Genomic DNA, 21,874 nt, shown 5'->3' with positions numbered 1-21,874 from the left:
ACGAGTTTACGCAGGCCTTCTCGCCGCGTCAGGAACGAGGGACAGTGTCATCGGACTTTCGTCCTTCCGGTGGTCACTAACACGGAATGCGCGCTGGAGAAGGAAAATAGAGAAGTGGACGAAGGAGCAAGAAGCGCACCGCTCGCAGAGGATGTCTCATTTTATTTCAGAGTATCTGTTGAAAAAGGAAATCAATTTTGAAGACATGTTAAATTTTTCGACAATTTCAAACGATGATGCAAACAAATCGTTGATATATACATATATATACTGTTATTGTAAATTATTACGAAATGCTTGGAGGCAACGCGATGTTTGATCGATTCAGAACCGACTCGTAGCCAGTTCTCGTACAAGTTCAAACATTTATACTTTGTTATCGTATCGCCTATGTCGGGAACAATATTCAATTGTGAACGAAACGGTAAAAACATTACGCGCATTGACAGATTCTATCCAATTGCGTTTTCTAATTAATTATCTTTCTCAGATTCGCTCGAGGAACGATTCATGTGGCTCCTTAGGTTCGCCAACTTCAAACAAATCAAAGACTTCCTCGCGAAGAAGTGAGTACTTGTTTATAAGCGTTCGGTACCGTTGACGTTTACCATCGAAATTGCAGTCAATCGTTAGATTTGAATTACCCAACGCCAAGTTTGAAAACGCCTCTGACAGCGGCCATCGATCGCGGCGATCCGCAAATTTTATCGCTTTTGTTGGAAAAGAATTTAACGACTTTGGACGATACGATCACGCAGCCTTGCGGGAGAACGGCTCTCATGTATGCTTCTTTCGTTTCGAGAAACCCGGAGATATTGCAGACGCTTTTGAAAAAGGGCGCGGACCTTCAAAAAACGGACACGTAAGGCGTAAACATTTTAAGCAAGAATTTATATCGATTTTCAGTTTAAAAAGTGTTAACTCGTAGCAGAGGCTGGACTTGTCTCTCATACGCCATCGTCGGAGAACGATTGCAAAACGTAATATTTTTGTTAGACTCTGGCGTTTCCGTAAATCAGCAAAATTTTCAAGGACGAACGCCGCTCATGATATCCGGTAAGTAAAATCATGGGAAAAACGATACGCCCGATTCTCACGAAGGCTTCGTTTGCTCAGTGTACCTTTCAAATTTGGATATCGTGTCGCTTTTGTTGGACCGTGGTGCTGAGATCGATGCACGCGACAACGCAGGTTTCACTGCTCTCCAGATAGCAATTTTGTCGAGGAAAAGGGACGCAGCGGTCATTTTAATCGAAAGAGGATGCGACGCGAACGTCGTCACGCCTTCGACGAAAGCTTCTATCGGTGATTTGTGCAGAACTTGCATGCCAAACGTTCTGCGGTGCCTCGAACAGAAATCAAGGACATTGTAATTCAATTGTCGAACCCTTGCAGAGCAATCTTTATTATACAACATGATTCAGAAGAAAAAATTTTTCGTAGCCAATTTTTCCCTCGTCAGCTCATCGAATCGTTCGATTATGCTTTCGGGCATTTCTCCCTGCCACTGATTCACTTTTCCGCTTCTAATGAAGTCGCCGTCGACGTCGATTAATTTCAGTTTCTTGTTCGTTTCAACGGCATCCTCGTAGTTTACTGCCGGATTGGATTTCATATTGGTAAAACTGAGATGTTCCAACAGCGCTTTTACTTGATCGTTGGACATGGTTTTATTAAGAAACATCATCGATTTTTGGATCACCGTAGGCAAGTCCTAGATTAAAAAAAAAATATTTTTAAATCATCGAACCAACGATTCTTATAATCTCCATATACTCACGGACTTCAAGTCTTCGTACTTCAAAAATAGAACATTACTATCCGCTCGTCTGTTCCAAAACTGAAGAATATGGTCCCAAAATGGAGTGAAGCACACTAGGAAAAAACGAGCATATTATCTGACATTAGAGGATAAATTATTGCGTGTAATTATCGCATGTACGCTTAGATACGTTTTTCACCCAAAAAAAGACGACAAAAAGTGTTAAAGTCGCCACGATAACCTTCCATCAATCTGCAATGATGATAATATGAAACGCAGGTGTCTTTTGGATTCCTGGCAACATAGACGATACGCGGTTTTCTTTTGCCTGTTCGAAGCTGACGTGGAAGTAAATGAAAAGGCAAATGAGTCTTGATGAATCTTGGACTGATCTGACTGCTCACATAGTTCACGCTATCCAAGACCAACCGGTGTAGTTTTACTTCTGGATGGCGGGGCATGATCGTGGTGTAATCGAAAAGTACGGAATGCCTGGTCGAAAACGTATATAATCATTTTATGAAGATACCTAGGTAATCCATTCTATTTACTTACTCTAAGAAAGGGAATCTTTCAGGTAAAAGAACCTTTGCACCTTCGAAATCCAAATCATTTGCGATGCACCAGATCATTTCCTGAGTCCATGTTGTACCTGGCCGCATGATTTATATTAATTAGTATCATCGATTCTTCTTTTAAAAAATTGGACAAAGCGAACGAGCATGTACCAGTTTTAGGAAAACTGCAGACCCAGATATCGTCGTCTCTCACTTCAAAATCCTCGATCGCCTGAGAAAATTTGTTGAATCTCTCCGGCAAACAAACACCGTTCACGGTGATGTAGCCTTTGCGAAATTCTGTAGTAAATGTTTCTTTCAGAATCTGATTCAAATCATTGTCCGTTGCCAGCTGTGGAGCCATCCTTTTAAAATCTCGATTTCCAGGCGATTCAAAAGTTGACAAAACTTGGAAAGAATGATATTGTAAACGACACCGCGGAAATGTTTGTAGAAACGAGACACATTCACGTTTTCAAAGGAAACCCGACTGTCTCGAAATCCGTGAATGTTCTTATATAGAGCAACTAGTAATACGGAGAACACAAGCTAATATCGTTGAGAGGTTTTTATTTCAGTGTTGCTTTACTGGAACAAGGTTACTGTCTTTTTTTATTCAAACTATTCATTGTCTTGCAACGCGAACTGTCAATAAATTCACCGAATGTTAGGAAAAATACGCAAACATGAAACCTTGAAGATACAAAAAGGTTTCATTTTGCGACCGATTTGCCTTACTTTTACAGTTTACAACGTGCGCACTCTACAAGAATCGCATAGTGAATATTGCAAAACCAAATTCGTGCTGGACGTTTTTAACATTTCAGTTTAATATTACTTGTACAACCTGTATTTTGTTATAACGTTATCACGTTTTGTTAATTGTTTATATCGAACATTGCACCTGGGTAACAAATACCTTAGTAACGTCCATAAGTTTAGCAACCAAGGACAATGAACGAGAGATAAAAAATCGAACGTTTAAAGTGAAATCAGTTGCGTTGCATACCACGAGTCCGATGCAAAGAACTAGAGTTTGCGATTTTTTTGACATAATTGCTGCCGAGCGTGGCGCGTAGTTAAAATTTGAGGCCACGCGAGACGTAAGAGAACAGGAAAATGGTTGATGCACAGATCCACTTTATTCTGAATAACCAATCGAATATAATCGTCATACAAAAGGGTAAAATATTAAAAAAATCTAAGGGACTATGTTATCTAAGTCTTACGAGTAACAAAGGATTGTGTACTGTGATTCAGGTACTAACAACTACTTTCGTCGTTTTAAAGCATCTCACAAACGTGCGATTTAGTTCGATCGAACGCTTCTTCGGCGTGACAAGCTCCAAAAGCATTTTATCAATAAAACGTGAAGCATCTATGTCACGAAGAAGTTCCTCATCGTTTCGCAAAAGAATGAAGATTCCTTACAGTCGTATCGTCGCGTCGGATCTAACGTACGCGCAACATTTTCTAAATATATATATATTCTTAGTATGAAAATATCTTGGCAAGACAAATTTCTTTAAATTTGATATAAATACCGTAGACTCTAGGCACAAATCTTGTAGAACAATGAGTTATAATACTTGTATTCTTAACTACATTACGGAGATTGATACTCTTGGTTCGTTAAACTTTCTATTTCACCGATTCATTTCGTCTGCACACGCCGCATGTATGCATAATATAATTATTAGTTTTCACGTCCTAAATTAAAAAAATTAAACATTACGTCGCATGTTAGTAGTGTATTATGCGGTATCGCAAAGAACAGTAAAGGTGTTTTAAAATAAGATCTTTGTATTTAATGATCCTTAAATTCAAAAGGCAAAATAGTTTGTACGTTCCTCTATAGACTTATCTAAACGTCGGACCATAATTCGCTAATTTATTTAAAATTACACAAACGCAAACATCTCTTTAACATTACATGTTGGATATAACGCTAACGCTTTGAGACAAATCTATTTGGCCTCTCAATACCTTTTGTTGTAACTTTTTACAAAAGATTTTGGCCATGAGCTTGTTACGCCGTGCCTCCTCCTGCTTTTCCTGCTGTCGCCTTTTGTATCGCACTTCGTTCAATCGAAGATATCGCTTTCTCAGCCTTTCTCTCATATCCTCGTCGCTCACCTTTTTCTGTGTATAAACTGAAGAGAAACGTGTGATAAAAATTGAACATTACAAACAAATGAAACGACTATGTCGAGCGACATCGAGCCTTTACCTGTCGGTTTAGAAGACACCTTCGATGATTTAACGACGCTCGACGTACTAGCCATCGCCAGCAGCTGTATTCGTTTCTCCTTGCGCAACTGTCGCAGATGAGATATTTCCGACATGTACTGCCGACGCGTCTCTGCGTTACTCACGAATTCCGCTTTGTTTCTGGACAAGTAATCCTTGAATCGTTAAACACAATTGTTAGTTTGCACGAAATTTGCAGGATGATTCTACGATCAACCAGTACTATATTTACCTGTAATGTATTCTTTTGCGGAGAGCTCTTATTCAAACTAATTTTTTTTATCATATTACAGGCACAGCCATCGGTTTTATTTCCATTAACGGTACGATTCGGTAATGGCACTTTCAACAACGCGCCCGAGCCATCGTTTTTGCGTTCGTCCTCTTTCGCGAACGACAATTCGTACGCGACCGGTTTCGGGTACGTTTGATAATAGCTACATTTCTTTGCGTTCTGACAAATCGCTCCGCAGCGACGACAATATTTGCAATCCCTATCAGAGTCGTTGGAACGTTGGCTCGTTTCGTCCGCGTAATTTAGCTTGACGAGATTGTTGCAGCCTCTGCCGTACAACTTCTCTTCGCCGCCATTTGCAATTCTGTTATTGCACAAACAATCTTTCTCGCAATTGCATTTCAGACTGTTTTGCAGTTTATGCTGATTAGTTTCATTGTCTTGCCCGTTGGCCACGCAGTAAGACCGTGACTGTGTCGGCCGATCTTCTGCTTCCGTTCGGTGACCGTAGTGACGTGTACCGTTCTGTTGAACTTTGGTTCCAGTCGAATGACAATTGCAGAACGTTTTCGCGTGGTGGGTTTCCGATTCGCGATTGTTTTCGCAGGAACAGTCGGTCGGGCACTCGCACGACTCGACGCGACCGTTCTGATCGAAGCTCGAAACGCATCGATTTTTTTCGCATTCGCACGCGGTAGCGCAGCTACACCCTTTCGAATTCGTATCTTCCCGCGCGTAGAACATCTTTTTCTGGCATTCCTCGCACTTCGCGACGTTGTTGGATTCCAGCATCGCCCCTTGCGGAATGGAACAAGTTTGGCATCCTTTGGACAACGGCCTCTTGTTCTCGCGTTTGCAATCGCAAGCGTGCTTCGATTTCGAGGCGTTTATCTGATTCTTAGTCTCCTTCTGTTTCAACTGGCTAACATCCTTGCTCGTACATGGTCGAGCCATTTCCGACGAGCTCGTGCTGTCGGCGTTGATTCGTTCCGACGGCGTTTGCGAATCGACTGGACTCTCTTCCCGCAAGTGGTCCGCCATTTTAATCATGTTCGACTGATCCTTTTGTTCCTGCAAACAGTGCACGCAAGCAGCCACCACGTTCTGAATGGAACAATGCTTCGGACACTGGTTAGCTTCCGCGTTGCGTTTACAGCTATTCTGGAAATGCATCGCGTTATGCGCCGGACACTTGATGTAATGCACGATCTCGGACTGTATCAAGGTTGGGATCGCGGACGCTTCCTGGGGGACCGTTTGCACGCCGGTATTTATCAATTTCGTCGTAGAATTGTGCATGTTCGACGCGGACACGATCTCACCGCCGGTCTTCGAATGAGCACCGGTGACGTTGGTCGCCGTTTGAGCGCAGCTGTTCCGCTTTCTGACGCGCTGTATCACGCTGTTCGTTCTACTGTCCGGCTGACACGTTGCTAAATTGCAGTGCGACGACCACGGTTCCCCCATAGAATTGAAGTCGTCTTCCTTGGCCAGTCTATGGGCCCGCGCGTCAGACGCTGCCAACTTTGGCTTGAAGTTCGTAGATCTTGGCTTCCTGGGCGACATCCTGACCGGTCTCTCCAATCTTCGCGGCTCCTCTAACAATTTCTTCAGATTGGACAAGTGACTGATCTCGTTTGTGATCCAGATCAGTTGATTCCTCTTTTCCATTTCGGCGTAGCTAACCAACTTCGAGTCCCCGGAATCGGAATTGTTGCACTTCTTCAGCTCGAATTGTCTCTCGGACAGCGTCGTGAGCAGCCTCCAGTCAACTTGCTCCGCCGCGCTGTTGCTCGAAAGCGTATTGCCAGTTCTTCTGTTGTTAACCACCGCGTCCAGCAACATTCTGTTGTGATCGGGCGGCGTGATATTCGTCATCGTCGAATCTTCCCGCGACATTTTGCATCTCTCTTTCGCGCAGAATATGCTCTGCACTTTGTTGCCTTTGCGGCCTCTTTGGGGGAAAAAGCACTCCGAGCTTTCGCTCTTGTCCGGATCGGTGAGAGTGTTGCTGCTTCGACGACAATCGTCCGACCTTAGACCCATCCTCGCTTTCCGTCCATCGTTCTCTGTTCTGTCGGTGTTCTTGTCGATCTTGTCGCTGCTGCTCTCCAGAGCTATATCTTTCGCGATACCTCTCGCGTTGCCCGTAGGGTTTCGTCCACGCACGGTTTCCTTGTGCGCGTTCCAGTCACCCGACGAGTCGCTGGTAGTGTGCTTCTTCGTCAGAGCTTGAAGTATCTCCGTTCTGTAGACTTTGTTCCTGGCGTCGTCCGGGTTCCACGGAACGTTATCCTCCAGATTGTGCTCGATCTTGTCGTCCGTGTATTTCGCGGTTATAAGTCTCTTTACCACGTGATGTAACAGTCTTTTCTTCACTTCCTTGTCGCATTTGTTAGCGTCGACCAGGCTTTTCAGAATGTTTACGCTTCGTTCCAGGTCCCTCACTAAGCTGTCCGAGTCTCCCCAGAGCTTCTCGTTTATGCTAGAACTCGTATTGGGTAGAGTGGATTGCGACCTACCTGTATCCGATGACGAGACGTGGCTACCGCTTCCGTTTGGAACGTTCTCGTAAACGTGCCCTGGAAAATATTCGAAGCTGTTTGCCTTGCCAGTTATATTTTCGGCGTCGTCGGGCTGAGGCGTCTGCGTCCCGGACCCGTTTTGCGACGGTTCTGAACCACTGCGTCGCGATTTTGTTTCCTTATCGCGTTCGTTAGATACAGCATCGCGTGTCTCGCTTGCTTCTTGATTTTGCCTCGAATTTGGAACTTTGTATGTGCCTTTTGGGTTCTTTGAAATCAAGTTCGTACTCTTTTGCAAACTAGTTCCTCTCTTTGGTAACGGTGGCTTCTCCTCCTCGAAAACCGAGACTTGAACGCCTACGGATTCCTGACTGTAAGCGTTCAGGCTCGTTTGTATAACTTTATCACAAGTAGAAGGTTTATTTACAATAGTGGCGATCGACGACGAAGAGTTAAAAATCAGCGGCAACGCGGCCCTATTTTTATCCCTGACGTACAGATTCAATTCACTCTGACTTCTTTTCAATGTTAATTTAGAGGGCGGTATAACTAACGTGTTCATCGACGTGCTCTTTTTCAAATGCGACGTCTGCGGACATACGTTTTCCTTGTTTGTATTTTCCTTGCTTGCCGCTTTCCGCGCCACGTAATGCTTCGTAAAGGGTATCTTATATGTAAACAATGTTTTAGGTGTGTTATGGTTGTGCTCTTTTTTAAAATACAACGCAACAGCATCTTGTTGCTTGAAGTCTTTAGGAAGAGATCTTTCGTTGGACTTTATATTGTTTCCTGCTATTATACCAGGCAAGTGATTTTTCACGATAGGAGTGATTTCAATTTCACTCTCCGATTCCGAAGCATTTCCTAACAAAAGCGTGGAACTGGCTACAGGAGTAACGGGTGCTTTAAAGTTACTTTGAGCTATCGTAAGGTTTCCTGTAATCCCAGACTCTGTAGTACCTTCGGGATCAAGTCTTAAAGCGGCGGAACAACCTCTAGCTAAAGCCATACGTTCAATTGTACTTAATTTTTTGTTGCTTTGTTTATTGTGAGGTAATATATTACAATAACCAACGTCTGCTCCACTGTCCCATTCGAGTGGTTTGTAAGAAGCAATGCTAGAAGTTGGAGAAGAGATCTTACGTTCTATGGCTTCTGGTAAAGTTTCTTGACTTTCGTTCTTCTCTTCCAGAATTGTTTCTGAAGTAACATGTTTTAGATCAGGCGACAGTGAATTGGGATTCGATAACGGTTGAACGTATCTCGTCGACGAATCTGTACTCGAAGATTGGCCAATAAGAGGGGGCCTTACCCATCTCCTTCTCTCTTTGGGCCCATACGAACGTAGATTATACTCTTCTCCGATACAGTCTTGTCTACTACCACTCAGTTTAGGATTCAACTCGTATATACTGTAATAATATTTAATGGCCTCTGGTGATGTACTAGACGCAGGCAAAGAAAAGTATTGGTCTAAATTTGTATTTTGAGAATATTTATGATAATATTCCATCACCTGTGAAGAAAGACTTTTGTTTGTTGTCCCCAGATTGAGCTTCGGCTTCGAAGCGACAACTTGCAAAGATCGCCATGGTGCTGAATTCGCGTTACAAGTCGAATGTTCGATTTCTCGTGGTTCTCTTGAACGTGTAAAATCTTCTGATGCTTCAAAATCTCTCAAACAACCTTCGCAGCTTGACGCAGAGTCATACTCCATAATCACGAACTATGCGCGTCTTACCATCTTTCATTAACGGTTTCATGCCCTGTCACATATCGATAATAAATGTTTCTCTCGAAAAGGATCGTTCGTAAACGTTTAAAAGATCAATCATGTTTATCTGTTTAAAGATAAAAAATATTTTCAAAGAATACAATTTGAGGAAGAGGTTAGGACGCTATCGTGAACTCGAATGTGGGATCGACCCAGTTCCCTCAACGAAACAAGCGTTTTAGCGCACAATTCGAGAATTATATCATCTTCACGAGAACCATTACGATACTTGGTACATTATGCATGACTCATGTAATATTTGACAGTTTATAAATGTCCACTACGAAAGAAATAATTATTATTTACATTTTCCCGAAAACACAACCATAAATTAGCGGCGAACAGTCCCCGGCATTACACATTTTTGCCGTTTAAGGGACTTATGACTCAATTCAAGCTACCCCTACTCCTTTACGATATGTTCTGTGAGTACGTTCGGTTCGGAAAAATATACACAATTTTACTGGCATCGCTCTTAAGTCTTTGGTCACTCTCTCTCTTTCTCTATTATTCTATCTATAAAATCAGGCAGTCCCGATTTTCGATCTTTAAGTAATGATTAATGTATTTTGATCCTTTTGATATTGGTCTATAACTCTTTGTCACGATGTGGAGGCTGCCATCTTTGAGAATAAACCACATATGCCAGTATGCTACTTGAATGGCAACTTAAGTATTACCATAACCTGACTGTAGTACTGGCTAAGCTGAACGAGAGGCAGTAATGGTGCAAGAGTCCAATTTTGCACCGAATAGACAGAGACGTACAAGCGGTGTATACTCTTTCTACTAAGTACAAAACCAGACTCACCATGTTTTAATGTTTCTTGTTTAACATGGCTAGTACTGGAGTCGGCTGTGGTTATAAAGATCAATAATGTCGGCCTATGGTTGCTGACTTGACTCTGACTGACATTACTTATAGTGCGAATCGACCTTAATGCATTAAAGCATCGAATATATCATTTTCAAAGGTAGCATAAAATCGAATGTTATCTTCTAAATCAAAATAGTGCAGTTAAAATGTAATGTATTCCATGATATATTGCCAATATTACATTTCGTTTGAATATACCTTTACGTAAACGTATGATTGATTAACTATTACAAAAATTGAATTATTTGAAGAATTTTACACATGATAGGTTAACACTGATTTTTATACAATTCTTAATATACTATACCAAAACTATTTGTTTTTAGTTTTGTAATAACTGAAAACGCACATTTTTAGATAATTTTACAATGAATGGTTTCTTGTTAATCAGTGTCATTCAAATGTACAGTTCACATGTACACCTGTATAATGAATAATTTGGATTTATATCATCATATACTTGTTTATATACGTTTACATAAATATGATAAGTGCACTATGATTGATGCTACTTGTTCGGATTTGTAATGGCTCTTGCACGTGGCACAGATTTCTTGACAGGATTTTGGTTTGATGTATTATTACGGATTATATTAATAGGATTATTTATGTAAGTTTTCATTTAATGTATAATATAGCATGTTATTTGTTAACATAATGTCTTCAATTTATTTATACATGTATACATTTTTATTTAAAATTTAATATTATAATATAAAAATGACTCATTGATATTTGTGGAAAAAAAACTAATATATTTTCTTTACACGAATAGTGAACTAGAAAAAGCAGAACCATTTACAAGAAAAATTCATGAGGATGAATTATGGTTATATAAAAATCCAAGAACAGATTCTTATGTTCCAACAATAATCTTATGGGTAATCTATTTTATGAGTGACCAAACTTTTGTATGCTTACAATTAAGTTTTAGCTACTTATTATTAATTTGTATATCTTTCTAGCCTCTTGTATTTATTCTGCCTGCCATAGTGATCTTTCTTGCTTTCTTAGTTTATAAAGACAGAACTGATTTCTATCAAGCAGTATTATCTGTAACTTTAGCATTAGGATTCAATGGTGTAATTACAGATATTATAAAACTTATAGTTGGTAAGAATTTGAAAACTATTAATCTTATTTGTGAAATAATAAATAATGTATACATACATTAGGTACACTTTTTCCATAGGTCGTCCCAGACCAGATTTTTTTTGGAGATGTTTTCCTGATGGAAAAACAAATCCAGATTTTAAGTGTAATGGAAATCCAATAGTGATAAGAGATGGAAAAAAATCATTCCCCAGTGGACATTCTTCATGTACGTATTCTTTTGAAAGCAAAATGAGGTGTACAGTGCTTTCTACAGGAACTTTGATTTTAATTTTTAGTTGCATTTGCAAGTTTTGGTTTCATTGCATTATATGTAGCTGGCAAGCTGCATACATTTAGCCTAGTAGGCAAAGGACAAACATGGAAATTATGCGCATTTATTTTACCAATTTGTATTGCTCTTGTAATAGCGCTCAGTAGAACGTGCGATTATCATCATCATTGGCAAGGTAAGCATATCTTTTCGCCGTATTAATAAGTTTCCTAATACTTCAAATTTTAGATGTGGTTGCAGGTTCGATAATAGGGTATTTTTTGGCGTACATGTGCTATAGACATTATTATCCACCATTGGACTCACAAGTATGTCATAAACCATATGCTGTACTTACTCTTCAAATTCAACATGAAAATACAAAAAATAGAAATGACCAAGTCAAATGGATTTAATATATTAATAATTTAAAAGGATAAACGATGGTATTCAGAGAATTATAATAGTTTGAAATACTCAATGACTACATGCTTTGTTTTTATACATGAATTATGTATATTTATAAATGTAGAATATAATATCAATACATAAATTTCCAATGAATGTATGTTAAATATAAACTTTCACATTCTGTCATTAAGAAGTATTTGTTTTACCGAATAAAATGATTTTGATAGAGAAGATTCTTTAATCATTTAAAATGGCGCGTTGGAACGTGCGCAGAAATATATGTATAAATAAATATATTGCGCACCAAACGCCATCTTGAAAGTATCGCGTATGGTGCGCCACCAAGTTGATTTCAGTCAATGGGTAGTAGTCGAGTCGATGGTGTAGCGTTTCTCGCTAAACTTTTTAACTTGGCGGTTGATTGCACATATCTTCTTAAATTGCAAAATCCGACCGAGTATCTCGCAAACTGTTCAAAGTACTTAACATCGCGTTTTGTATATCTCCCAAGAATAAGAAGTATACCGCAGTATACTTTTTTCGTGCAAATTAACAATTGTATCAGGTTTCTCGGCACCGTGAAGTGACATAGGTATTTACGAGCTGTTGTGTTGGTGAAATGTTGTCTCAACTTCCTGTACATGGCGAAGACTCGTGAGCGTCGTCGGACGTGTTGAGTAGTCATCAAACGCCAGTGTTCGAACGGTGTTTTATCCCTTTCCACGAACGTTCCAACGTATTGACCCGTTTCTCGCAACCTAGATCAACGAGATCGTGCCAGTTGCGCGTGAAAATGATCAACATGGAAACGGATAAGATTATCGACGACACAAACACGAATCTTCAGGTACGCTCATACATTAGTATTTTTGACCCGCCATCCTACCGCCATCTTATGTTTCCTTATGATGGAGAAATTTGCTAACGTTTCGCGATCGGCTTTAATTCCCGAAAAACCTTACGTTTGTCACATGTGTCTCATGGCGAGAATCGTTAATTGGATAAATATATCATGTGCATCGTTTGTTCGATCGTATACTGTCATGCACGGCGACGATTGTAATTATTTCTTGAAATCTTTTACCAAAAGTATATTTACGTGTGTCTATCGATGACAGTTATTACGGCTCGATGAAAGTCTACATTGTATCGTACTTAATTATTTTCGTGGTAAAACAATCGCTACCATGCTTTAAACCGAACGAAGGAAATATGTATCAGAAATATGATTCGCTTAAATGATATGTGCTATCCGTGTCATCGAATGCTGTTACTCCTAGCACTGTAATGTTCGTACACTTTAGCATTAATTTGGGTCACAAAATCGCTGTATTTATATTGTACATTTCACGCACTGGCGTTCGCTTAATATCTTTTATTAATTTATTAATTTCGTAATTTAAAGCGTATATTGCCTGTATATAAGTACAAAAGTATCAATTTAAACGCAAAACTTAGTACTTTTCGCTCGCAAAATGCAAAGCTATTATACGCGATAACATTTAATTTATAATGACTCAATTTGATCGGCAATAATCGTCTTTGTTGCCGGAACAAAAGAAAGTCAGCTTAAACACAAGTCTAATCTTTAGGTTTGGCGAACTCTGAGAATAGTATACTACATAATCAATGTTTTAACTCCCTCTTCACTCTTTCTCCTGTTTCTCCTCTTTTACAATCCTCTACCCTTTTTCATTGCTTTTGCGACTCGGCGATACTGTACGTTGTTACATTCGTAATAATAAGGAACGATCGACCAAGATCTGCATTTGAATTTATACTTTCATTAAGCTTAAGGGGGTTTTCTCGCAATGTTTAGAATTTTTTTCGAAACGTACGCGACATGATAAACTGGAATTTTGTATGCTTATTAATATGTTTATGAAGATATTGCATGACTATTTTTATGCAATTTCCACTCGTAATATAAAAGTTATTAATATTATCTGGTGCTGTATTAAAAATGTTATCCTTATCGACGAACACAATTGCGTCTCATCCAGTAATTGGAAACAAAAAATACAAACATGTTATTATTCTACATGGGCGCAGCTTACGTCCGAACTTGAAGAAATAGGAAAAATTTTGCGCTTTATTTTAAAATACAAAATATTGTAACGTATCGAGGTTATTTTAGTTCAGAGAAAAACTGGATATTTAGATTATATGTAATCAAATTTTCAAATTGATCGGTTGATTAGTTTTTGAGATATGATATATCACTAGATGAGGAAATGTCAAGTTTATAAAAAATAAGTTTAAAGTTTTGGTACATATCGTTCTGTTGCTTCTTAACTTAATTACGTTTAGATATATTAATATAAACTGTTCACACTCAACTTTGTGTTACCCATTATAAAAAGAAGATTGTAAAATATAGGAAATCAAAGTGAAATATAATAAGCGGGTAACATAAAATATGTAATGATGAGACATTTTAATAGGGGACATAAGAAATTATCTATACATGTATTTGATTAAAGGTTGTACCATAATGATGTATGTGTCTCGAGGAGACTCTCTTTGTTTAAGATACAAAAAGTGGGAAGAAGTTGCAATCCTTGCGTCAGTAATTTTGTGAATTTGAAATCTAGTTTATATTTACTTTAAGATTGGATTTCTGTATACTTGGTAAAAGTGTACCATAATTCATCGATGTTAACTATATCTGCATTGTGTTATTGGGAGAAGCATGACTTGACCGAAAAACGGGTATCCTTTGTATTTTCTGCCAATGACTCATCATTCAGGTTATATTTCTCAATATTGCATCGATCGGCGCGTTTTTAATTTTTCGCATTTGCTTAATTTACCATAAAAAATAAACAAATACACAAAGATCAATAAGCAAGCGATGCAGTGTGACAAAAAATTTACAATAGTCTTTCGAACCTTGGTGCATATCAATTTGTGTACTTTTATTCTTGAAATCTTTATTGTTGCAAACGCATTTTTAATAGTAAATTCTACTCCTTTAAATAAAGGCGAATTTTATTCTCTCTCATCCAGAAATGTAGCATCAACTGTGTGTAAAATTTCAAACCTGTACAATTAATTGTCAAGTACTTTTAAAACCTCAAGATATTATTCCCTTTTCGCGACTTCATTGTCTTTCCCTTGTAACACGATACTCGCACAAGTGGACTACAGTAATATTCCAGGTATTTAAAAGCAAAAAATACTCGAAAGAACGTGGTTTGTCGTTACCATTATCAGATAATTATCTTGATATCGATACCGGAATCAAACTGCTTATGTGAGTAACAAATAAATCATTAGCTTTTTCGTTCTAATTAAAATTATCAATCGAAAGAAGCTTAGTTCAATTTTATCGAATTACTCGATCGTTAAGATTGCGATTAGTTCGAATTGACGAACAGAGATGGGCAAAATTCTTATTCAAATAGAAATTCAAGTATTATTAATTATATATTGGTTTTGTAGTAAAATCTAATTGAAGTTATCGATCGAAAGAAGCTTAGTTGAATTTTATCGAATTACTCGATCGTTAAGATTGCGATTAGTTCGAATTGACGAACAGAGATGGGCAAAATTCTTCTTTAAATAAAAATTCAAGTTTTAATTATATATTGGTTTTGTACGTTATTTCTTGTTCCGATAAAATTTTTCCCACTTCTGTTCACGGCTCAAGCTTTATGCTACTCGGATGTTTCGAATACTGGGCAACTTTAGAAAATAGACGGAATACGTAACGACGCGAAGACAAAGAAATACGAAGAACATAGATTCGACACGAGTTCGCGATCCCGTTACGCCGAGAGCATCATGGAGAAACATTTTCAGGTGATCGAGGGTACTCCTCGATCGCCAGGACTCTTCAATGTTGCTATGCCACCTTTTACAGTCGAGTGAGCACGATATCTCGAGCCGAAGGATCGTTTTCTGCCGTAGTGTATGCACGTGATAATAGCATAATCCCCTACTACTAAGTTTCTGGGCAGCTTCATTTTTTGCTTTGTTCCGTAGAGGGGAAAGCTAAAGCCAATTTTAAACGGTATGAAATTAAAGAAGGAAACGTTCTATTTACAAGGATATTTATAAATCCGAACGTATCATTGTTATATGTAACGATATACGAATAATATTTTAAAGGCACATTTCCATGCGTGCAATACGCAATGTAGAACATCGAGTGTTGGGATTAGTACGATTTTAATTTAATTTTCAATGATAATTGTCCCCGAAAGAATTTTAATCAATATCTCGTATCTTTATTTTGTTAAAATACTCAAATGGCATTTTATCTTGAATATATGATAACAAGCGGTCATTTTATATGTACCACCATTTATACAATATCAATTTGTATTAAATGATACTTCGAGCAAAGAAAACGACCCCAACCATTACATTTCTCTTGGTCTCGTACATTTGACAGTTTATGGATTACTCTATGAATTAAAAAAGAATGTTTTAATTGTAGAACGCTTAACAAGATATGCGTCTATTATAAGGGTTTTCGCTTCCAGAGGTGGCGAGCGTAACAAGTAGGTCAGACACGAAATATTAGATTACCGCAGGCCACGGTCCTTCGGTATACTTTTTCAGTAGAAATGATCGTCAATGCGATTTTATTGAATTTTTAGTACTCGATTTGCGAACGTAGACAATCGTGGATTAAATTTTTCGTTTAAAAGAAATTTTCTAATCCGATTTACTCACGGTATTCGTAAATATTCGGTGATTTCTATTTCTCGTGTTTGCTGATAACGAGTGCGTTCACCGATAAATTGTCTCCGTGTATAATAGAAAATGCTATAAATCAAAGGAACGAATTGCGTGTTTGAACATCTATTTCTGCAAGCATTCTCGATGTTCTGTACATACAAGAGAGCGTGATCTATCTGAGGTCAAGAACCCGGTACCACGCTCCACCTCAAGATACGTTTGTCGTATAGTAGGTCTGCGATTACGCACATTTTTGTATGATGTTTAATTCATAATCTAGATGTACTAAAAGAAATATTTAAATATACAATGAATAAATATATGTGAGTATTTTTTACATGTTCCTTGTAGTATATAAATACGCATTCGGTAAACGAAAAAGTATTTTTATGGTCAGAAATTAAATTTAATTAAATCGCAAATATTTACACGTTTTTCGTTTTCCAGAATCCAATAACGATATTGTACGACCCTACTCGCAAGAAAGAATTGCCAACAGGGGTGTCTACACAATATGGACAAGAGAGGGAAATTTGTATGAAACTGTTTGAGAGATGGAGCGAACCAGAACAAGTCAACTTTGTTGAACAATTGTTGGCGCGAATGTGTCATTATCAGCATGGACACATCAATACGTATCTGAAACCAATGTTACAGAGAGATTTCATTTCTCTGCTACCAAGTGGGTATCTATATTGAAACTTTTTTGTTAAAATGAGATATATAAAAAAAAATCGTTTTTATGTTCTTAGAAAAAGGATTGGATCATGTGGCAGAAAGTATTCTCTCTTATCTCGATGCTGATTCGTTAATTGCAGCAGAATTAGTGTGTAAAGAATGGCACAGAGTAATTAGCGAAGGAATGCTTTGGAAGAAATTAATCGAACGAAAAGTTCGGACAGATTCAATTTGGAGAGGCCTTGCTGAAAGGAGAGGATGGTTAGTTGATATTTTATGCTCGCTTATCGCATAAATGTAATAGTTCCGACGTGCAGATCTTATGAAATGAAAATTAAACAAATAGCAGAACTATATATACAATTTTGAAACTACCATGAACTACAGAAATCTGGTTACGTTTTACTTTTAGGATTCAGTATTTATTCAAACCAAGACCTGGAGAAAGTCATCCAAATCACAATTTCTATAGATCTCTTTATCCCAAAATAGTTAAAGATATTGATAGTATAGATAATAATTGGAGAATGGGAAGATTTAATCTTCAAAGAATAAACTGTAGGAGTGAAAATTCAAAAGGTGTTTACTGTTTGCAATACGATGACCAAAAGATAGTCTCTGGTCTTAGAGACAATACTATTAAAATTTGGGACAGAAATACGCTACAATGTATTAAAGTCTTAACAGGGCATACTGGTTCTGTTCTGTGTTTACAATACGATGACAAAGCAATAATATCTGGTTCCTCTGATAGTACTGTAAGAGTTTGGGATGCTAATACTGGTGAAATGGTTAACACATTGATACACCACTGTGAAGCAGTTTTACATCTCAGATTTAATAATGGAATGATGGTCACTTGTTCGAAGGTCAGAAAACGTTTTTTTCTTTTTATATTTTTATTTCCTTTCGCGAAGTGGAAAGGATAATACTATTTTTTAATTATTATCAGGATCGTTCAATAGCTGTATGGGACATGACATCGCAAACGGAAATTACATTAAGAAGAGTACTCGTAGGACATAGGGCAGCAGTGAATGTTGTTGATTTTGATGAAAAATATATCGTTTCTGCTAGTGGTGATAGGACTATCAAAGTATGGAATACATCTACTTGCGAATTTGTGAGAACATTAAATGGACATAAACGAGGAATAGCGTGTTTACAATATAGAGATTGCTTAGTAGTTAGTGGTAGCAGTGATAACACTATCAGATTATGGGATATTGATTGTGGTGCGTGCTTACGTGTTTTGGAAGGTCACGAGGAATTGGTCAGATGTATTAGATTTGATAGCAAACATATAGTTAGCGGAGCTTATGACGGGTGAGTATAGAAACTTTGTTTTAATACAGTGCGTCGTATTATTACATTCATATTGTATTCAATGTTTTATATTACAGAAAGATAAAAGTATGGGACTTGGTAGCAGCTTTAGATCCACGTGCTTTAGCTAACTCACTTTGTTTACGAACATTAGTGGTGAGATATTTTAAATATTTATTTTAACATTATAAAACTATTTATGACTATAATAATTCTTTTATGGTGTAGGAACACACGGGACGTGTATTTCGTCTTCAGTTTGACGAGTTTCAGATAGTATCGTCATCGCACGATGATACAATATTAATTTGGGATTTTCTCAATTTCAATGGAAGTGTATCGCATGGGCTAACAGCAATAAATGCATCAGGTGCGAATCAATCTGACAACAGATCTCCATCTCGTAAGTACGATAAGAAAGTTTTACTTGCTATACTTAATATTTTCTGACATAAATATATTTTTGTAGCATTTGAGTGACGCATTTATAAGAAGAGATTCCTTCATTGTGATATAATTGTAAGTATAATGCATAGAAGTTCATTTTTAGTTGTACTTATCGTTTTAGAAAGTAAAAATTTACAAATTTTGTCTAGACATATAATGCGTATATTCATTATAAATATGTATCTTCTTTTGTAGTCATAAAGTATGATTGTATCAAGTTACATCGGTAGTTGACTTCCTTTTAAGTGTCGTACTTTGTAGAAAGTATGTAGAAATATAAGTTAATCAATTTATTTTATTTCAGACAAGTGGTTAGTGAGTGAGTTCAAATGTGTTCACAATAGTGTACACTAAAAATGAAGAATCAGTGTCCAATGTGAACAGCGCCTAGACAGAAACAGAATCTCAAAAAGACATGGTCATTGACTTTTGTTTATTATTTGCTGTGAAAAGCAAAAGTAATTCTCTAAAAATTGGATGTATGGAGTGACACATAAAACTATAAATTAATTTATTCGCGCTTGACGCACTGCGTTTAATAACGAACAGTATATTAAAACCATGTAAATACATCCCATGGATGTAAATAATTATCTGCTTGGCCATATCTGGAATTCTTCTACGCTCTATGACATGATAGAAGTTGACCACTTTCCTACTATAAAAAGAAAGACTTACAATACATAAAGAAAATGAAAACATTTTTAGGGAGGCTGGATACATTTAATAAAATGTTAGCTGTATTATAGTAAATTAATGATTTGTTTATGTAATTAATTTATGGTAAGATGATTGTAAAATGTCGTTTGATTGGAGTACTTATTTTGTGTGAATGTGAATGATAATGATCATGTTTCATTGTCTTCGAAATCTAGCTGATGTGAATCGATATACCCATTAGCATTATAGATGTACAGCCGTTACTCGAACATGTAGCAATTTCCATAGACATTAATTTTACAAGATTCATATTATATACTGAAAAGTACATGGAAAGCTAACTACCACCTGTACACAGCCATTGGTACAATACCATTTGCATTTAAAATATAAATTTTCATTATACCAAGATGTAAATATTGATTCATACAAAAGCAATATAGTGACTCTGAAATAATCTTAGCTGTTGTAAACAAATTATTATGTTTTGATTGATCTCGAATAGATCATATTTTCAATTTTTGTTTAAGTTTACGTTAGTCACTTTTGTTCGATCTAAATTATAAACATGTTTTGAATAATGTAATATGTGTTAAAATGTAACTATCGTCATTTTCAAAATTTTTGAACGTATTTATCAAGAATACTAATTTTATTTTTATGGTCAGCATTATACAATAACATAGGAGAGTACGAGTATCCGATTTGAGCTGTCAACGCCAGCGAGTTCGAGCAGATCTTTATATATTGCGAATCGATTAGTCTCGAAATAGTTTGGCCCAAATTTACCAGTGTTTAACACAGTTTGCCAACCCAAATCGGGTACCTGCACATCCCTAGATAACACGGTTACTCATTAGTATATTAAACGGTAGACCAAATATGTTATAAATTCTCAGAATTATCAAAGTATAATAATTTCTTAAGACACACACACACACACGCACACACACACACGCAAACATGTATACACGCACGCGTACACACAAATGCGTGCGTGCGTGCGTGCGTGCATGTATGTATGTATGTATGTATGTATCTATATGTATATATTGAGAAGTAACACGAAAATGATTTGAATATATTGACTTTATAAAAAAAAGTACGAAGTAAGCTTATGAGTATGTAAATTCCTGATTTTGATTTCCATGCATGTATTTTGACGGGAGAGAAATTAATTATTACTGATAAAATGTGAAATTACTTCGCTTTTACATAACACGAGTAACAAATAGTATTAAGTAGTACTTGTACATTATTCTACTATTATAATAATGTTTACATTGAAGGCAAACAACTTACACAAAATTATGAAGTACATGTAGTCAAATTGGGTACAAAAGAATTGTGATTTTTATGCTAGAACAATGACATGAGAAATTTTGTATAACTGTAAGGTATGTATATAAGGGACTTCAGTGCAAACTATACTTTTGTAGTATGCAGCATGTTTTGAATTCATAAAACACTTTAATAAAAAGAATAGCATAATAATAATCGTAGCAGGTATTAACATACTCTTTGTAAGCACATACTCCATTATATTTCAGCTAACTTTGAATTCGTACATACAGTTTATTTAGAATCAGGGTCTTAAAACGTTTCAGTTAATAAACGCATTATTATAAAATACAAAATTTTCATTATGCAAAACGCTACACTTGAGATCAATCATTGAGGCAAATATTTGCGGATAAATTATATAACATGATCAGAAATCAGAAATATTTCATTCATTTTTAGAACTTCGTGACGAGCGATGTGTCTTGATCGTAACTTGGATACATTTATCAGAAATAATAGTATGGCAGAAATATCTTTAAGAAAACATTGTGATGTTTATTGTTAGTAATAACACAAAGTTTCATGTATGAAATTAATTACATAAAAATGATATGAAGGCTGTGGAAAAGCTATATTCGAAATATAATACCTATGCAAGAAGATGGGTGAATTTTAATAGAAAAGAGTATCCATCATTATCCCTTGAATTTAACACCTTCGATGGTCTATCATTGTAATTAAAATTTATATAAAAATTATCGAACGTTTTAAAATACTTATCAAATCCTTAATGATAATAAAAAATTTTTAATGTGCTCAGGTATGTGTGTGCGTGTATTAAAATTTTATTAAAATATATATCATATTAGTACGAAAAATTAAAGTCATTACATATCAAGTAATATTTTTAATATTTCCTATCAGTATATAATATGGATTTTAGTATCTTTACTTGGAACTAGTATTGCATGATATAGTTCCTGCTAAATTTGAACAAATTATTAAAATTTGCATTATCTCATATTATGTACGA

The 21,874-nt window shown here is 36.7% G+C and overlaps 5 protein-coding genes across 9 annotated transcripts; 3 read left to right on the top strand and 2 right to left on the bottom strand.

Annotated features, from left to right (window-relative positions):
- The first annotated feature begins 390 nt into the window (after positions 1-390).
- Positions 391-1,517, top strand: LOC143346318 (uncharacterized). Its single transcript, XM_076774312.1, has 5 exons — positions 391-424; positions 491-566; positions 623-862; positions 929-1,056; positions 1,117-1,517. Exons 1-5 carry the CDS (start codon positions 391-393, stop codon positions 1,371-1,373), a joined length of 735 nt encoding a protein of 244 aa, XP_076630427.1. The 3' UTR covers positions 1,374-1,517.
- LOC143346316 (luciferin sulfotransferase) lies at positions 1,404-3,361 on the bottom strand. Its single transcript, XM_076774310.1, has 5 exons — positions 2,491-3,361; positions 2,318-2,414; positions 1,953-2,254; positions 1,781-1,875; positions 1,404-1,714 (listed from the first exon to the last, which is right to left on the bottom strand). Exons 1-5 carry the CDS (start codon positions 2,681-2,683, stop codon positions 1,421-1,423), a joined length of 981 nt encoding a protein of 326 aa, XP_076630425.1. The 5' UTR covers positions 2,684-3,361; the 3' UTR covers positions 1,404-1,420.
- An 81-nt stretch (positions 3,362-3,442) lies between these two features.
- Positions 3,443-9,778, bottom strand: LOC143347182 (uncharacterized). The gene is made up of 3 exons (XM_076776150.1): positions 4,802-9,778; positions 4,550-4,724; positions 3,443-4,472 (listed from the first exon to the last, which is right to left on the bottom strand). The coding sequence occupies exons 1-3, from the start codon at positions 9,044-9,046 to the stop codon at positions 4,249-4,251; spliced, it is 4,644 nt and encodes a 1,547-aa protein (XP_076632265.1). The 5' UTR covers positions 9,047-9,778; the 3' UTR covers positions 3,443-4,248.
- A 112-nt stretch (positions 9,779-9,890) lies between these two features.
- On the top strand, positions 9,891-12,604 carry LOC143347184 (phospholipid phosphatase 5). Of its 4 annotated transcripts, none has more exons than XM_076776156.1 (7): positions 9,891-10,077; positions 10,338-10,590; positions 10,756-10,861; positions 10,946-11,093; positions 11,173-11,301; positions 11,372-11,542; positions 11,596-12,604. In XM_076776156.1, exons 2-7 carry the CDS (start codon positions 10,508-10,510, stop codon positions 11,760-11,762), a joined length of 804 nt encoding a protein of 267 aa, XP_076632271.1. In that variant the 5' UTR covers positions 9,891-10,077; positions 10,338-10,507; the 3' UTR covers positions 11,763-12,604. The 4 variants fall into 4 exon arrangements, with proteins under 4 accessions (XP_076632271.1, XP_076632270.1, XP_076632272.1 ...); XM_076776155.1 differs by having other exon boundaries at positions 10,062-10,190; XM_076776157.1 differs by having other exon boundaries at positions 10,069-10,248; positions 11,608-12,604.
- Positions 12,469-21,503, top strand: Slmb (beta-transducin repeat containing E3 ubiquitin protein ligase slmb). Of its 2 annotated transcripts, none has more exons than XM_076776152.1 (9): positions 12,469-12,604; positions 16,894-17,128; positions 17,199-17,385; positions 17,537-17,993; positions 18,077-18,450; positions 18,528-18,606; positions 18,679-18,820; positions 18,920-18,969; positions 19,202-21,503. In XM_076776152.1, exons 1-8 carry the CDS (start codon positions 12,551-12,553, stop codon positions 18,928-18,930), a joined length of 1,539 nt encoding a protein of 512 aa, XP_076632267.1. In that variant the 5' UTR covers positions 12,469-12,550; the 3' UTR covers positions 18,931-18,969; positions 19,202-21,503. The 2 variants fall into 2 exon arrangements, with proteins under 2 accessions (XP_076632267.1, XP_076632266.1); XM_076776151.1 differs by having other exon boundaries at positions 18,679-18,853.
- The last annotated feature ends 371 nt before the right edge of the window (positions 21,504-21,874 follow it).

Source organism: Colletes latitarsis, chromosome 10 (assembly GCF_051014445.1).
Source record: "Colletes latitarsis isolate SP2378_abdomen chromosome 10, iyColLati1, whole genome shotgun sequence".
NCBI lineage: Eukaryota > Metazoa > Arthropoda > Insecta > Hymenoptera > Colletidae > Colletes > Colletes latitarsis.
The sequence above is the reverse complement of the archived record's forward strand: the minus strand, read 5'-3'. Positions and strand labels throughout refer to the sequence as shown.

Bases quoted from the DNA above. Each gene is read 5' to 3' on its own strand.
- LOC143346316 (XM_076774310.1), bottom strand. From the start codon at position 2,683: ATGGCTCCACAGCTGGCAACGGACAATGATTTGAATCAGATTCTGAAA. The intron at 1,876-1,952 runs GTATCTAAGCGT...GTTTTTTCCTAG, and splicing joins TCTTTTTTTGGGTGAAAAAC to TGTGCTTCACTCCATTTTGG. The intron at 1,715-1,780 runs GTGAGTATATGG...TTTTTAATCTAG, and splicing joins AGTACGAAGACTTGAAGTCC to GACTTGCCTACGGTGATCCA.
- Slmb (XM_076776151.1), top strand. From the start codon at position 12,551: ATGATCAACATGGAAACGGATAAGATTATCGACGACACAAACACGAAT. The intron at 17,994-18,076 runs GTCAGAAAACGT...AATTATTATCAG, and splicing joins TGATGGTCACTTGTTCGAAG to GATCGTTCAATAGCTGTATG. The intron at 18,451-18,527 runs GTGAGTATAGAA...TTTATATTACAG, and splicing joins GTTAGCGGAGCTTATGACGG to AAAGATAAAAGTATGGGACT.
- LOC143346318 (XM_076774312.1), top strand. From the start codon at position 391: ATGTCGGGAACAATATTCAATTGTGAACGAAACG. The intron at 567-622 runs GTGAGTACTTGT...TCGAAATTGCAG, and splicing joins AAAGACTTCCTCGCGAAGAA to TCAATCGTTAGATTTGAATT. The intron at 863-928 runs GTAAGGCGTAAA...GTTAACTCGTAG, and splicing joins GACCTTCAAAAAACGGACAC to CAGAGGCTGGACTTGTCTCT.
- LOC143347184 (XM_076776156.1), top strand. From the start codon at position 10,508: ATGGCTCTTGCACGTGGCACAGATTTCTTGACAGGATTTTGGTTTGAT. The intron at 10,862-10,945 runs GTAATCTATTTT...ATATCTTTCTAG, and splicing joins TTCCAACAATAATCTTATGG to CCTCTTGTATTTATTCTGCC. The intron at 11,302-11,371 runs GTACGTATTCTT...TTTAATTTTTAG, and splicing joins CCCCAGTGGACATTCTTCAT to TTGCATTTGCAAGTTTTGGT.
- LOC143347182 (XM_076776150.1), bottom strand. From the start codon at position 9,046: ATGGAGTATGACTCTGCGTCAAGCTGCGAAGGTTGTTTGAGAGATTTT. The intron at 4,725-4,801 runs GTAAATATAGTA...TAACGATTCAAG, and splicing joins CGCAAAAGAATACATTACAG to GATTACTTGTCCAGAAACAA. The intron at 4,473-4,549 runs GTAAAGGCTCGA...GTTTCTCTTCAG, and splicing joins GGTGTCTTCTAAACCGACAG to TTTATACACAGAAAAAGGTG.